General features: G+C 41.6%; 1 protein-coding gene across 1 annotated transcript in view; it reads left to right on the top strand.

Moving 5' to 3' along the window:
• Positions 1–13,686, top strand: part of LOC139644115 (anoctamin-1-like) — a gene marked incomplete at its 5' end in the record, with an annotated part of 50,792 nt that extends 37,106 nt beyond the window's left edge. The window contains 2 exons of the mRNA XM_071519496.1: positions 10,897–11,002; positions 13,309–13,686. Coding sequence (XP_071375597.1) covers positions 10,897–11,002; positions 13,309–13,686 — 484 coding nt within the window. The remainder of the gene's footprint in view (positions 1–10,896; positions 11,003–13,308) is intronic.
• Positions 13,687–17,022: the final 3,336 nt, after the last annotated feature.

Genomic DNA, 17,022 nt, shown 5'->3' with positions numbered 1-17,022 from the left:
CTGCTGTGCATTTAAAACTCGTTTTCCATCGTTTGTTAATCAGGTTATGAGATATGACATATTCTGCTTTTGTCTTAAGTGAGTTTTATAGTCAAACGTGGTGTAAACGTAACGTAAAGTACATAAGAAAGAAGTTTTTATAGTTCTGCAGTGATGTGCGTGCAGCATGTGGTTGAAATCCCGAACACAGGGTGGCAGTGTTGAAAAAAAAAAAAAAAAATCATATCGCACCGAAACGAAACATAGAAGAAGAGTAATAACAAACTACAGCAACGCAGCTGGAGGAATGGCGATGGTTTGATGTCATATTAAAGGAAAAATACCATAAAATGTGCCATTTTTACTATAAAAGCTGCATGTATTACACTGTGCAGAATACATATAGAACGGAGAGTAAAGTGGACATCAAACATTAATATGGGTGCTGACTTATTGAATTGGATGATTAAATACAAAGTAATTGGTTTAAAACAGTATTTCTACCGATTTTAAAATCTTGCGCTTTTATTTTGAAGGCTAAACAGCCAAACCGGAAGTCTTGTTCCTGCTAATTCGAGCTAGTCTTACCTATCGAGGCTGGGGTGCGCGCGGGGTGCACCAGCTAAATAACGGTGTAAATGTCTTTTCAAGTCACTTTGGGATCTGTTGGCGTCAGGAGACTTGGATCATCCTGGGACAGCTGCATGGAGACATTTCGTGGTTATTTTCCGTTATTCTTTGAAGTCTGAAGACAGGTCTCCAGCTACAAAGCTACAACGTACTTCTTCCGGGGATCTCCGGGACTGTTGTATGGACTAACAAACTTTACCGGAAAAAAACTATTCCTTCAAGAAACCCTTTCAGACTCCATTGGAGCCGGTGCATGGCTGTCAAGCTAAAAAAAACAAACCTGTTTTTCTCTTCTTTCCTGAAAACATTTTGGAGATAAAAGGTTTTCAGTGGACAGCAACAATTTGTTTTATGGCCTTATGCTGCCTTCACACTGTGGCAGTATGTGTTAGACGCTGTAGACGGCAAACCGGATGTTTATTGTTGTCAGTGTGAGACCGACAGTTATCTCTGCCAACGCTGCAGAACAACTTGGCGACAAAAGTTGAATTTTCCAAACTTCCGTCTTCAGCTCCGGTGGTGAAGACAGAGCGGTGATGTCTGTCCACCTGTCCCTCCTGTCTGCTCCTCCATGAAGTCGTGAATCAACAAGAGCTTTCTGGAAGGAAAAGATTTACTTTTATAAAAGAAAGACACAGCAGAGGTGAGTTCTGCTGTGTCTCTTCAATTGCTTTCTGCGGGTGATCTGACGGAGATCTGGATCTGTCCCAGCACCACTTCGAGGATTTCCTACGGTGTTCACAAAGATTTACTATTCCCAGAGGTGGAAAGTATGGAGAGTGTTTCCATCCTGTGAGACTTTCTACTTTTCCTCCTCTACATCTCAGAGGGAAATCTTGTTCTTTTTCCTCCACTACATTTATCTGCCGGCTGGAGTTACTAGTTACTTTGCAGAATAAGGTTTTAAATGCAAAACACACGATAAGCTCATAAAACATGTTGCATTGTTAGAGTTTAAACTGCCCAACAGCATATGGAGCAGTTAGACCGACAACATTAAAATACTTCTGACAGGTTCATGCTTCAATAATTTAACTCTCTGACAGAATGACGACTTTTACTTTTCATGCTTCAATACATTTTACTTCTAATACTTCTGTACTTTTACTGAACAAACTTTTGAATGCAGAATTTGACTTTAAATGGAGTATTTTTACATTGTGGTATTGCAACTTTTACTTGAGTAAAGGATTTGAGTTTAACTGAGTTTGATTTTGAGCTTTTCCACTACTGACTGTTCCAGTTCCATACTTGATTTCCTGTTCATTTACAGTAAGAATCATATTTATAGTAATAGTTTATGCAAAATATAACATATTTTGAAATGATATGAAATATTTACGCCATCCAACAAATCATTTTTTTTTGTGTCTTTGCACATGGAATGGTCGAACCTCTTGTTTATCAATGTCACCATGGCGACAAGAGGACGGTTTGACATCCCATCATGCCGACTGGTCAGGCTTTTCCCTCACGCCACAGTTTGAACAGGAGCCAGCTCAGACTGAATTTCACTAAATGTTTCCCTCTACATTTTACACCAAGATCTCTGCGATAAACCAAATTCCTGAAGCTGCTGACTGTCCAGCAGTCGAGACTCAAGACTGATGTGTTTGAGTTTGTGCCATCTGGACGTCCTGCCTGAGGAACACGGGCCACATCATTCAGTATCATCTTTAAAATCTCTTCTGAAAACTCACTTGTACAGACTCGCTTTACAGTAATTTGATTTTGCCAACCTTTTCATTGCTTTGTGGATTACACTTCTTTTTCTTTTGAATGCATTTCCCAATTGGTAGCTCATTTTTTATTCACTACCAGTCATAAGTTTGAACACACCACATTTTGATTTATTTTTACTGTTTTCCACATTTTAGAATAAAAGTAAAGACATCAAATCTATGAAACAACACAAATGGAATCATGCAGCGACCAAAAAAGTGTTAAACAAATCAAAACTATCTTATATTTTAGATTCTTTGCCTTGATGGAAAGGCAAAGGCTTTGGAAAGAAATTCATACATAGGATCAACTTCACTATTTATATTTGTCTAAGAAACTCATTTCAAGCATTTAAGCAGGAGCCTTTAGATCAAAATGGCTTTAAGAGAATGAAATTCCTTATTCCTATTCGTTGATTTTATGCCTTTATGTCAAGACACACTTTTAGATAAGTGCTATCAGTTTTATTCTTATTAATTTAATTGACGTTGACTCTATCTACTTAATGTCCTGAATGTACCAATGTCCCCTGCTGTTGGCTGGAAGTCGAGCGTATAGCTGCGGCGCCAGATAATGCAGATCTTTGTCTATAAATCCCAGTTTATCTCTTCCGCACATTCAGCGGTTTGAGAGGACAGTTCATTCTGATGTCCGGATGAACAGGAGGGCGACTGTCTCCCGGCTCTTGCCTTGAAAGGAGCGCTATATGGTTTGCTTTGTAAATAAGAGTTATGTCCCCAGCAGAGAGCGTGACTCTTTAAATAGCTGCTGTGGCTGAACGCAGCCCAAAAGCTGTCTGAGGAAAACGCATTTGTGCTGTAACATAAAGCCGAGACTCGCTCCCTGCCTCCCACTGTCCGCTCCAACAGACACTTCAGCCTCCATGAGCACAACTGTGTGATTAAAGGGACAATAATTCAGGATTTTAACTGTCCCAGAGCACCAAATGTACCACAGTATAACTGACTCAAACATTACTTGTCCAGCTGCTGAGGTTTCCGGCTTTTGATACTATCGAAAGCCATTGGGGACAAAACCGTCTGGAAAAATACGCCTTAACAAGGCAAAATGGACCACATCAAAAATAAACGCCTTCAAAATACCCCTGTTAACACGGGAAAATTGACCTTCTTTAGACGGCCAAAATGCACACGTCAAAATTTAACGTGTGTAGCTTAGCTTCTTTTCCTTGTTGTTGTTGTTGTTGTTAGCCTGCATGTATTTGAACTAACCACATGGGGGTGGAGTAAGCTATTACAAGGCAATGATGTACCACGGACTGAAGTGACGTATGCCTCTGTCTCAGCATCAGGTGGTACAGACCTGTGTGGCACATAGACGATACATCACCATGAATATAACCCAACGTCTTCACACTCTCTGAAACATAGGTAGATGTACGTAATTACATACGTAATTGTTCTATTAACATGCAAATAAATGCAAATATATGCCAATATGCTGCAGTATTATTGGCTGTGTAAGTTAGGCGTTCATTTTGGCCGTCTAAACGCGGCCATTTCTTCCGTGTTAACACGGGTATTCTGAACATGTTTATTTTTTACGTGGTCCATTTTGCCTTGTTAAGGCGGATTTTCCCAGACGGTTTTGTCCCCAATGGCTTTCGATATAAAACTGACTTCCCGGCCGCAGTAGAGGCCGATAAGTCATCGACCCCCTCTCCACCTGCTGTTAACAAGCGTCTCGGGCGTTCGGATTGTAATCAGATAGCGCTTCAACTCATAAAAATTCAGATGTAAACGCACCCAAGACGCACTGAGGACGGATCGTAAACCATTCGCTCAAACCAGGGACGGATTTGGCCGCGAGTTTAAATGAAACACGTCTCCAAACCACATGCAGGAGCTACGTAAATGGATATAAACTTTTGCAATCAGGTCCAACCAGGAAGCAAATGCAAACCACACAGAAAGCAGGCAGTTTGGACAATAACATACTAACAATAATGGATTGTCAGGATACTGGTGGATGGGAAACAAGTGAGACGAGGTGTTCACTGTCAACATTAAAGAATAACTAAACCCCAAACCCAAATCTGTGGTGAAGCCTGACACCTAATGGTGAAAAGTAGGGTACTGCACTGGCCATCTGCTATTGACTGGTCTTTGATGCCAGGTGATGTCACCCGCTATAGAGTACAACAGATGACATCTTAGTTACTCTTTAAAGGATGTAAATATTATGAGAAGAAGTGACGTGTGTGACAATCTTCGTTTTGATGAGGGAAAATCAGATTTCAGTGTGTGTACTGGAGACGTATTTTAATGCCAGGTGGAAAGAGACACAAAGACAAAGTGCTGTGGGTTTGTATGTAATTTATAGTCCTTACAAATCACTGACAGTATTCTCAAATGTGAAATATGTATGAGCATCAACTGGAAAATCATCTCAGTCCCTATATGTGTGAATGACTGCGTCCAAAAGCTTATATATCATTAGACACTGTGATGCACTTTGGGAAAAATCATCTTGATGTGTTCCCATGTGGAAGAGACTGGATCCAGCAGGAAACCGCTTGGTGAAGTCTCTCCATCAGCTTGACACTGTAAAAGGGATCACAGAACTCAGATGTATAGAATGAGTATTCCCATCCAAACTAAGTGATGCGCCCAAAATATATTAACGCTGGGCCAGTCCTGCACTAATGAATTGTGCTAGTTTTTAAGCTTAAAGGTCCCATATGGTGTAAAGCAGGACTCCCCTCTCCTCTGTGATGATAAAGGAGTTGGATGGTCTATCTAAACATGGTGAAAGTATCAAAACTAAATCCACACAATCCATATTAGTGCAGCGAGCCTCTAAACGAGCCGTTTGGACTTCCGTAACTTTGTGGCGTCACAAAGGTTCGCTCATTAGCATTTTTGTAAGAAATAATAGACTAACAAAGTGTTTTTTTCAAAGCGGTTGAGCGGTTGTCATTGTTTATTACCGGAGAGTTTTCCCTACCTGTAGCCGCCGGGCCGCGGCGTCTCACGTTTCACTCTGGAAACGGTTAGCCGATCGGAACGGAGGGGTCGTTAATATTAATGAGCCTTAAAGACACGGAGACAGAAACGGCCTGTTCTTGGTAAGGCTCAGAGAGATGCTGGAAAATGAACGTGGAGAAATGGATTGAGAGTGTTTTTGGTTCATGACACCACACACACAGCTTTGAATGGACAGAAAGACACAAAATAAAACTCTGGAAAGTGGAGAATATGGACATTTAAGATTTTTTAACTGAGACAATGAAGTTCTTCAAAAGTTGTAGAGAACTGGGAAGCTTTGAACGGCTGGAATCAACTTCTCCTCCGTTTTAGAACTGTTCATGAAACAAGATCACATTGGTCGAGAAACAAGGAAGTGAGGAAATCGTTCTGTTGACCGTCGATAGCGGTGAAAAGTTCAGCTGCGGTCGACTTTTCTCGGTCAACAAACTTGGGTCGTTATTTTATTGTCATCTAAGTTACATCAGAACCGCTGTACTGTAGTTCACCGCTGTTTAAAAGGTAACAGCTGCAGACTGTAGCCCATCAAAACCTTCAGCGGTGGTTTGTGCAGGAACCTCCGATTCTTTCCAACACACATCAGGTTTTATCCAAAACACTTAGAAAGAAACTGTCCCTCCTGCTGCTGCAGTGAGCGCCGATCAGCGGTGGACAGAGTACTAACACATCCTACTCCAGTACTGTCACCTGGCTGATATTTTACTGAAGTAGAAGTTAAAGTACCGGTGTAAAAATCTCCTTCAGTAAAAGTAAAAAGTGTCTGATTCAAAATGTCCTCAGAGTAAAAGTTCCTGAGTTCCTCTTTAGAACAGAGAACGTTGTCAGCTGTGATTTTTTTCCATATGATTCTAAAAGGAGAGAGGGCAGAGTTCAGACTAGATTCTTTTCACTGGAAACATTAGAAATGACAAATTGAGGGTTTTTTTTTAAGTGGGTTTCTCCCATTTACAGATGTTTGGTTGGATCCTCAGCACACACACACACACACACACACACACACACACACACACACACACACTCACACTCTGGATTTCCCCCCAGACTCTCTTCTCTTCTCCTGGACTCCGTTTGGCATTTTGTTGCCAGCGGTGACTCTGTTCCAGCCTCTGGGTTCGTCCGCTCTGTTTAGGGTTTTCACACTTGTTGTTGCATAATCTCTTTGGGACACTTCAAATTTGATTTGGTTATACTTAAAATAAACTAACAGAGCTTTCCGTCCCGTGGTGTGAGGAGCTGCAGCTGAGCCTGGACCTGCTGATTGGGAAAGTGTCCAGTTCAGCCTTTTAAAAAGAAGATCCACCCAAAAACAGAATTTGTGTTTGTGTTCCTGTGATTTTCCCCCTCGATCACACTTAATGCATCAAACACAAAAAAAAAGACTCTGTTTCCACTGCGTCATTCATTGTTGACGCATTATATAATAATAATAATATAATAAACTTTATTTTATAGGGCACTTTTCAAAACATAGTTTACAATTAAAAGAAGATAAGAATAAAATGAATTGATAATTGCATGCAAGGTAAGAAAAAAACAGACTCAAAATAGTTTAAGATACTTTAAGATACAAACTGAAAATGAGTATAATAAGAACTAAATAAATAAATAAATGTTATGTTGAATGCGTTGGATTTTCTGTAATTCTGCGTTATTTATGCACATGTAACCTAAAACATTTTGTTTTGCGACATTTTTTTGGCTCGTTTTTGTCCCATTTTTGTGTGGGAACGTTTGAAGCTGCACTAACTTCACATGTTGGTGAGTGAGAGGAAACTGTTTGAAAACCGTTTGAACTTCATTACCCAGAAACCCCGTGCAGTGAGGTCAGTAATCTGTCTGTGATGCTTCATACCAAAGAAGCCAAAGAGACGAGAGAGGAGAAGATCTAATGTTGTCTTTCTCTGCTGCTGTTGGAGTCTGGAGTTCGTTTAGATTTTTTCAATTGTAGTTTTGATTCGTCACTTCCTGTGCGGAGAAGATTTCCCGCCGGTTACCATAACGATGCCTGAATTTCATTTGGGCAAATAGAGAGAATCTATAGCATCTTAATTAGGGGGGATTGGTCTCTCTTGTCTGTTTTGAGCCTTTGTTTTTTAGTCTGTTGTAACAAACGCATTATGTAATTACACCGCATTATGTAATAACTCGACAAAATGTAATAAATTTTCACTTCATTATGTAATAACACCGGCATTTTGTAATAATCTGCCGCATTTTGTAATACACAGCCTGAACGCAATATGTAATAAATTTCCCCGCATTTTGTAATAAATTATTACATATTGCGGTGGTTATTTATTATTATTTTATTTTTTATTAAAAGATTTATAAGAACAATAAATAAATAAATAGTGGTGTAGATAAAAACAAGATTTAAAATAAGTTTAACATTTTTTAAAGAATTCAAATAACTCAACTAAAAGCATCCATGAACAGTGTGGTTTTGAGTCCTGATCAATCAATCAATCAAGTTTTTATTTGTCATGTGTAATCATTCAGGTACAATCACAGTGAAATGTGATCCCGTCAGTTCCGATTTACATACATTTTGATACATAATGCACTGTATTATTACATTTTCATCATAAAAAAAGTGCAAGTCCCACATTTTGTAATAACCACCGCAATATGTAATAATTTAGTACAAAATGCGGGGAAATTTATTACATATTGCGTTCAGGCTGTGTATTACAAAATGTGGCAGATTATTACAAAATGCGGCTGTTATTACATAATGAAGTGAAAATTTATTACATAATGCGTTGTTATTACATAATGCGTTGTTATTACATAATGCGTTGTTACAGCTGTTTAGTGGATTTTTACATACAAATCTTGCCTAGTGCAGCTCTAACCAACCAATCAAAGTTCAAAATCTATTTTGGATTACAATAATCAATAACCACACCTGATCGGTCTCATCTCTGCGGCGACATAAATGCGTTACATATTAAAGTGTTTTTTCCGGTGATAAAACATCGCTGTACTTCCTGTCTCAGACGACCCGAATGCGTCTGGATGCGAGTCATTTGACTCTCCGGCTTCCTCGTCTCTTTGTTGGCGAGCGATCTGAAGCATCAGCAGCTCCGGCGCCGGAGCTGTTACCATCGCCACGGGTCACATCTCCCTGTCATGTTTTATTTTGCGTGTCTTTCTCCGCAGTCCGCTTATGTAACAGCAGCGCCGAGCCCGCAGTCAGCTGCACCTATTAGCTCTAATGGATTTAACACAAGACTCATTCATGACTCAGCTGGCCGGACAGAGGCAGCAGCTCGCCAGCAGAGAGAACTCTGAGCCAGCAGATTGTTTAATTGGCATAACAAAGTGTAAAACCCCAAAACGGGATCAAATCTATATGTGATAACCTAATTTTACACATGACAACCGAGATGCTTGGCTCAATAATATTTGCTTTTATTGGCGTTAAATTTGCATTAGTGTGTGTTGGATCTTCCGCTTCCTCGAAACTTGGGCCGGAGTTTTGGACTTCAACGTCTCTATGATGTGATGATGACAAAAACAGACGTACAGCTGTTTCATGGTGTGTGTGTGTGTGTGTGCGTGCGTGTGTGTGTGTGTGTGTGTGTGTGTGTGTGTGTGTTGGACCGGATGGGAACACATCCTCAACCTGCCCAGCCAAACGAACTCTCATGCGGTTGTGTTTTATCTGACGCAAGCAACACACATCCTCCACTCTCTCTTTTTCTCTCCCTTGTTTTGTTTGTTTCTCTCATTCCTCGCATCTTTTCTCTCTCAGTCTTTCTCTCTATTTCATTCTTATTCTCATTTTTTCTGCCTCTCGTCTCTTCCTGCCTTTCTTTCTTTCTTTCTTTCTCTCTCATCTCCCTCCTTCACTCCCTGTCCTCATTTTAAGACGATCATCAGGCGGCTCAACATGTGGTTTCAGTTTCCTGCTGTTTGTTTGGACAATAAAAGCAGAGTGTTTACTACAAAGAAAACACAAGGAAAGGAATCCCATTAAAGTTTATTACACTCTGAGTCGGGTCCCACGATGACCAGAGGAGGAGGAGTGTGTTTTAATGAGGATGATAAATCAGTTTGTTTCAATTCAGTTTCTGCACTGCGCTTCCCATAGATCACCTGTCAATCAAACAGTGTGGGCGGAGCTTGGATTTTCTGTTGCTGCAGTTTGAGCTTCTCTCTTCTTTGTCTGTTCAGCCATGGCGGCTATCGCTGCTCATGCTAACTACCCAGTTCTTCTTCTTCTGTTGACTCCAAACTCCCAGGAAAGAGCTACCAGACACCGGCTGTTTAGAACAGACAGTGGAGAAGATTCATGAACTGGATATAGGTTGGATCACTGTTGTGTTATCAGTGATCGCAAATAACAAACCGGACATTTATTTAGATGAAAATGCTGCAGAGTAATACTTTAAAGATAAGTCATGTTGAGTTTTCTCTCTATCACTGTCACATTAATCGTACGCTCCATCCTCTCTCAGCTTGTTTTATCATTTTCTCCTCCACACACGCTTTAGAATGATTTTCTACATTGCAGTAAAGTGCTTCCATGCTAGTCAAGTTTATTTATATAGCCCTTTGTCACAAGCATGTCTCAGAGGACTTTACAGGGAGTGTGTCTAGCTAGGTCTAACTAAACACAACCAATGGTGAACAAAGTTATGTAAGACAAACATAGCAAACAAAAAAATCACCGGTAGGCAAGAGCAGATTGAGCAAGACAAAACAAACTACCTATTCTACATAGCCTAACCTACCCGGCATGCTCCATTTGAAATGTTCTATTGTGGAAATGTAATGTAAGGACACACACCCAAAACTTTACAAGGTGCAGACTCACTGAAAACTAGTAGGTCTACATATTGAAGGAAAAGAAAGTTACACACTCTTTACCTCCTTACTGTGTTTTTTTAACAAGGAAAGCATTTGTTGCAAGGAAAGCATTTTAAGGCAAAGGCACGAAGGCATTTGTGCCAACATTTTGGCACAAGTGCCTTTGTCAGGGTGTGGAGAAATGGAAAATCTTCCAGTGCAACTGCAGTGAAAAGTAGCCACTGAAGGAACAGTAAGGTACGGGCCATCAGCTGGTGTGTACAGGTTACCACAGGCATTTCTTTTTTTTTGTTATTAAAGTTTTTATTTATTTATTTAAATATACACAGACAGACAGTATTATTACCTTTATCTATAAAACATCCAAAGGCCCATGGTAAATGCACATATTTAGAACAACCAAAATAAACATTTAGCAGTTATAGCAATACAACCAGATCATCACCGTGTCCCAGCAATACTATGAGTGAAAAAGCGGTCCCATGACCTCTTAAAGTTCTCACCTTCATCATTGACTCTAGCTAACATGTACCACAGGCATTTCAGACATGGCAGTTCAACAAGGACCTAATGAAAACCCTACAGTTTCTAAGCACATGGAGATGATTCCCCTTCTGCCAAGTGTAAAAAAAAAAGAGAGATTCAACGCATTCCATATTCAGTCAAATCAGAAGTTGTGTTTCCTTTAACTGTTTTGTGTTTGTGTGTGTGTGTGTGTGTGTGTGTGTGTGTGTCCCTCCAGGTATAAGGACTACAGAGAACCCCCCTGGTCTGCAGAAGCCTACCAGTTCTCCAAACAGTACTGGTGTGTCCTGGCTGCTAGACTGGCCTTCGTCATTCTGTTCCAGGTACCGGTCTGTTCACTTTATTGTTCATTAGGAGCCGTTAAGATGATGCTAAATACCACCAGCCAGTCTTCATGGGCTCCAGACATACAGCACCGACTCAAAGGAAAACAGAGGAAATACGAAAGAAAAAATACAAAAAGAATCAACAAGAAATTTGCAAATAGGGATGAGACACTTATATGAGCAAATGTTCACCATCTTTCTAGTACTTCAATTAAGCTGCAATACAGTTCAAAGCACAGATGTGTATTTCATTTAGTTCATTTGAGTGTTTCGACCTTTTCTTAAATGACAATTTAGCCTTAGCTGAACACAGCAATTGGCAACTTATTCCATTGAGTGACAATCCTATAAAACAGTTCTTTTTTTCGATGTAGGAGTTTTCAATTGACCCAAACTTTATGTTGATACTGTACCTGATAATGAAATATTCAGGATCCTTACTGCTTTTGTGTGTGTGGGGGAGAGAGAGAGAGAGAGAGAGAGAGAGAGAGAGTACTTATTCTTCAAAGCTAAGAGTATTTTTGCCACAAATCGTAATTGTAATTCTTTATTTTACCAGTTAGCAGGCTGATTCTTCCTCTGTTGTGTTGATACGATCGGTACGCATCACCATGCACTGCAGCCTGCTTTGGCAATGCTGTTTGCCAATAAAGCTTCTTTGAATCGAATTGAATTGAAAATGCGATAAATCAGAAAAAAACAAAGAGTGAAAGTGTGTGTGTGGGTGTGTGTGTGTGTCTGTGTGTGTGTGTGTGTGTGGGCCAGTCATTCCTCATTAGCCGGATCTGGCTGTACTCTCATCATGATTGGGAATATTACCAGATGTCTCAGTCAGTTAGCGATCAACTCATTTGCTAAACAGCTTTTCCGTCTGTGTGTGTGTGTGTGTGTGTGTGTGTGTGTGTGTGTGTGTGTGTGTGTGCGGCACTAACATGTGTCGACCAAATGTCTTTTAACACCAGAGCCAGTGGAGACGTTCCTCTACCGGCTTTCATCCTGCAACTATCATGTTTTACAGCTGCAGACAAGCCTCTTGAACCAGTACTCTTCTGTCTCTCAAGTTACTAGAACTTTCCATGTAACTCGTGACGACTGAAAAGAGAACAAACCTCTTGGGGACTGAGCCAAAGTGCAGCATCAGTCCAGCAAGCGTGCAATATAAACTGGGATCTTTACAGTGGCTGCCTCTGTAAATATCATTAATACACTTTTTCTGTTACACTCAATATGAGAACCATCTACCTATAGAGAGCTTACAGGTGATGTAATGCATCACCGGCGGCCATGTTGGAGGTCCTCAGCTCTGTGAACAGCTGATTGTGTTTCTAAATGTACAACTTGTCCATCTCAACTTTAGTCATGTTTACTTTCTGTCTGTTTCTGACTGAACTGATCATTTCATCACTGATCCATCTGATTGATTTAGTGTTTAGATAATGTCAGCTTGTTAGCTAGCTAACCATAGCATCTGGTCAGCTAACCATCACTGTCTTGTTGTTGACACATCTGATTAGCACACTAGCTAACGTAGCTAGTAGCAGCTAGCGTTAGCGTGTTCACATTAACGTCAGTGTGTTTGCCGGCTAGTTAGCTAGCTAACAGTTTGTTCAGGTTAACTGAGCTGACTCTTCTCAAGCTCCAACTCTTCATGTTTTGGAGTAGAGACTAGGGCTAAAGACAAGACAGTTTACTGTGTCACAGTAACCTACATTTGGAAACAAATCCACCTTATCACACTATTCACTTTTACTGAGAACGTTACTGAATGGATCTACAGCCACACCACAACAAGCTGACTCAGCTGCTCTCTGCTGACAGCTGCTTGTTTATCCATCATCTGTGCTCAGCCAGTTCTCCAGTGTTCCTCCATGATGGAGCCAGATGTGGTCTGCTCTTTCTTCCATACCTTCATTAATCCCAACAACCTATTTCCTCTATCTATCCCTTTCTCCTCCATCTCTCCTCACTTATTCATCCTTCCTTTCATTCATCGCTCCATCCCTCCCTTTCTTGCTCCCTTTTCTTCTACCTTCATTCCTCCATTTTCCTCCCTAATCTTCCTCCATCTCTCGTCCAAATCCACCCATCATTTCAACAACCCATTTCCTCCATCTGTCCTTTCTCCTCCATCTCTCCTCACTCGTTCCTCCACCTCTCCTCATCCATCGTCCTCCTCATCCCTCTTTACTCCCCACCATCTCAACATATCTACATCCATCCGTCTCTCTCATTCCAATCTGTTCTGTGTCCTTCCCTCTCTCCCTCTCCTCCCTCCGTCCCTCCCTCCTCCTCCCTCTCTCCAGAACCTGGTGATGTTCCTCAGCCTGCTGGTGGCCTGGGTGATTCCCGACGTTCCCAAAACCATCGTGGAGCAGCTGAAGCGGGAGAAGACGATCCTGGTCGACGTCTTCCTCCGGGAAGAGAAGGAGAAATTCCAGCTGATCCAGAGCCTCTTCGCCAAGGACGCCACCCTCCACCCGGACGCCCAGCCGCTCCCGCTCCGCCCGGGCCGGGACGTCCCGGACCCGGCCCGCTGCAGCACTCTGCCCCCCGGCCTCGCCCACGGGGAGGGGGGCGGGCCGAGGGCGAGGTGCCGGGCCGCCAGCTTCAGCCAGTTCAGCCGGCAGATTCCCACATCGCCCCGGAACGGGAAGGAGACGTCGAGGCACACGGCGGTGTGATTCCTCCACACACACACAAACACACACAAGCACGTAAACACACACACACACACACACTCCAGTAGGGGGCACTTCAGCTGACCGGAGGACATTTTGTGTAGGGTGACTTTGTTAATGTGTGTGTGTGCGTGCCTGTGTGCGTATGTGTGTGTGTTTTCTGTGCGTCTTGTGTGTGTGTGTGTGTGTGTGTGTGTGTGTGAGTAGTGCCGGGACTAAAACACCACGGCTTACCTTGGAACATTCAAGTTGGATTCATTTGTCTCAGTGTGGTTGAATGGGCAACGTCCCAACCAGGCTGTGTGTGTGTGTGTGTGTGTGTGTGTGTGTGTGTGTGTGTGTGTTCCTATCTGCGCCGACTGTTCACCTGTTAAAGTGTTATCATTTATACTTTTTGGTACTGATTTAACCGAGGCAGACTAGCTTCATAGCGTAGACAAGCAATAATTACAATCGTAGGTGGAACATCGGAGGAATGAGTGGGGAAGTCTGTGGACCAATAGGAAGAGAGGGATTCCAAAAAGGACAAATGGACAGATTCACTGACGAACAATAAATCGGCATGGATGGATGGATCGTGCTTTGACCCCGCTGTCGCTCATGAGTAGGGCTGGGTACCGTCAGACCTTCTCTTCTTTATGTTCTTATGGTGTTTATGTATTTTATTTTATTTGGTAGCGGCTGTAAAATTCTACATTTTCAGTACCTTTCAGTACATGTTGAAAGCACAAACCATTTTCTGGGAGTCATTTATACTTGGAATACAGTCAACAGTTTTTTCTCCATAGAATTACTCATTATTTACTAGAAAACCTGATATGCAGGAATCACTTTGAATCTTTTTCTTCATTTTCATGCCTCAAAATCTAAATGTATGCTGTAAATCAGCACTCCACTCATGGTTACTGTTTCTCTACACCCAGCCCTACTTACTGGATGGATGGACTCACACAAGGAGCCGAGGCAAAGCTAAAAAAAATTGGATGAAAAAACCAACATGCCAATAGGCTACACTCTTGTATGCCACTCATAGATTCCAGTCCAAACTAGTTGTAGATCGTCTGTGGACCAAATCTAAACATCTACTCTGTATTGTTGTTGGCCTGTCACCATGTTAGCCAAGTGGACTTCTACTTATTTGGCTGCATCTGCTGTCAACAGACTGTAAAATGGCGAGACTGCTAACAGACAGCCGGCTCTTCTGTCAACTGTGAATGGGAGTGAGCAGGGGATTACAGTATGTCCATTGCTTTTTATGGTCAAGGGAACAGTTACTTCATCAGCATTCCTTCTTAATTTAGGAATAGAAATAGGAATCTTAATAGGTACCAGACATTCCTGCAGGTTCATTACCAAACAACATGTAATAGAGCAAGGTTCCTCTTACTTAATTACGGCCCAGATATACTAACATCGTTGCAATTCCAGGCACAGCACAAAAGCAATTGCAGATGCATTTGGTCCCACCAGTGCAAGGGATTCACAAATGTGGAAAGGGGCAAATAATACATTTGAATTGAGGCTGCGTAAATATAAGAGCCAAACAATGCACACAATAGACCAATTGCTGCAGTTTCCCCCGTGTTTTTAGATACTTTTTTGGGGCATTTTCACTTAGTTCAAAGTAGAGAGAGTCAGGAAAGATTGGGAGAGAAAGGGGGATGACATGCGACGAAGGTCCTGGGCTGGATTCCAACCCAGGAGATCACGTTTACATGGTACACACCTTAGACCGCTGAGCCACCAGGACGCCCCCGTGAGCTGCAACTTAATGAAGGACACGAGAAGAGCAGATTTCTCTCCAGTGGAGCTGAAGCATTGGTGGCGGAGAAACCCCAAACAGTTCTCTGCTGCAGAGAAGAGACCAGTGTATAAAAAGACACTCTGGAATGACACAACAAATAAAGTGAATGCTGTTTGGCACCACAAGCACAATTTAGCAGGTATAAGCAGGTACAATTTAGAGGTAAAAAAGCATGGATATGACATGAGGTGAAGAGAGACCCAAAATGCTTGTGACAAATAAATGCATTGTTTTCATCAAGGCAGTCAGGGAGACATTGGTTCATAATGAGCGTCAGCAAAGTGAGAGAAGAGCGTGCGACTTTTCCTTTTTGTATGATTAGGTAACAGTCTGCATATTGACTCTGCCACTCTGCCAATGAGGCTTAAGTGGTGCATTTGAAGTCAACATACTTGTTTAAACCTAATTGGAATTGTAACAGGGATTCAATCTAAAGAGCGCATGTTTGCAGATGACTGTCCCCTTGATCTTGGAGATGGTTCCAGACACGGAGTCGTCCTGTGCGCAAAATAATAAGACTTGCTTTTCCCAAATATAGCGCAATCAACAGATGATAACCGACCAGCTCTTGATAAATCACATCCGCTGCCAATTAACATAATTACCTCCTTTTATTTTGCACCTCAGCCTTGGAAAGCCCACAAATCCCCTGTGTGCTGTCTCAGTAGATCAGGTTTTTTCATTTTTTTGCACCCACAATTTGATTTGCACTGGCGCAAATCTGTAGTCTATGTGGCCCCTGAAGAGCTGCATCCTGCCTAAAAGGATCTGATGTTTCAGCTGACTGAACGCACCCTCAGAGACAGAAATTGGTCATTTTAAGTGCATTCACATGGACTTTGTAACAAGGAAGTTGTGGTATTGGTATATTTGGAGTTGGTATATTTGGTGCAGGGAGCACGACCCACTCACTCTCTCGTCGTTCAAGAAGAGAAATGATTGTCCTTAACTGATCCTTAGCCTGCACAAACTGTAGGATTTTCTCAATATGTGATTGTTAAATGAATTATGATCTACTTTTGACATTTTGTGTGAACTGTTTGCTTTTGTCTCATCTATCTATTATTTATTTTAGTTTGACTTCTTTTTCAGCCTCATAACAAATAAAAATTGCAGAAAGTAACAGAAATGTACAATATTTCCCCTTCACTTTCTGATTTACCAATCAATCAATCAATCAATCAATCAATAGTAGTTGACCATGGGGTTTTTCATGAGGAACTGAACCAGCTGCAAGACTGGACTGAAAGAGATGTTGAAGCAGGTTTTGCTTGCTCGCATGTAGCATTGCAACTCATTTAACAGCAACATATTGAGAAAATCCTACATGCAGGGTCTTTGATATTATTTTTTTTAATGAAACAGTAACTGTATATCATGTTTCTCATTATCTCAGGTACCTTTATCCTCTCGTAGGCTTCTCTACTCGTAGACCCCATATCTCTTGGCAGCAGACCAGGGTGAAAGAGACTGAAATCTGTGTCTGATGCAGCCGATGGATCCGGTGCATAAAGATGGCCGCCGCCTGGTTTGAC

The sequence above is a fragment of the Centroberyx affinis genome, unplaced genomic scaffold (assembly GCF_046629955.1).
Source record: "Centroberyx affinis isolate AG114_WGS23_722 - 3 ecotype Tasmania unplaced genomic scaffold, CSIRO-AGI_Caff_v1 ptg000706l_1, whole genome shotgun sequence".
NCBI classification, from domain to species: Eukaryota; Metazoa; Chordata; class Actinopteri; order Beryciformes; family Berycidae; genus Centroberyx; species Centroberyx affinis.
Note: the sequence above shows the minus strand (reverse complement) of the source record. Positions and strands in the feature narration are given on the sequence as shown.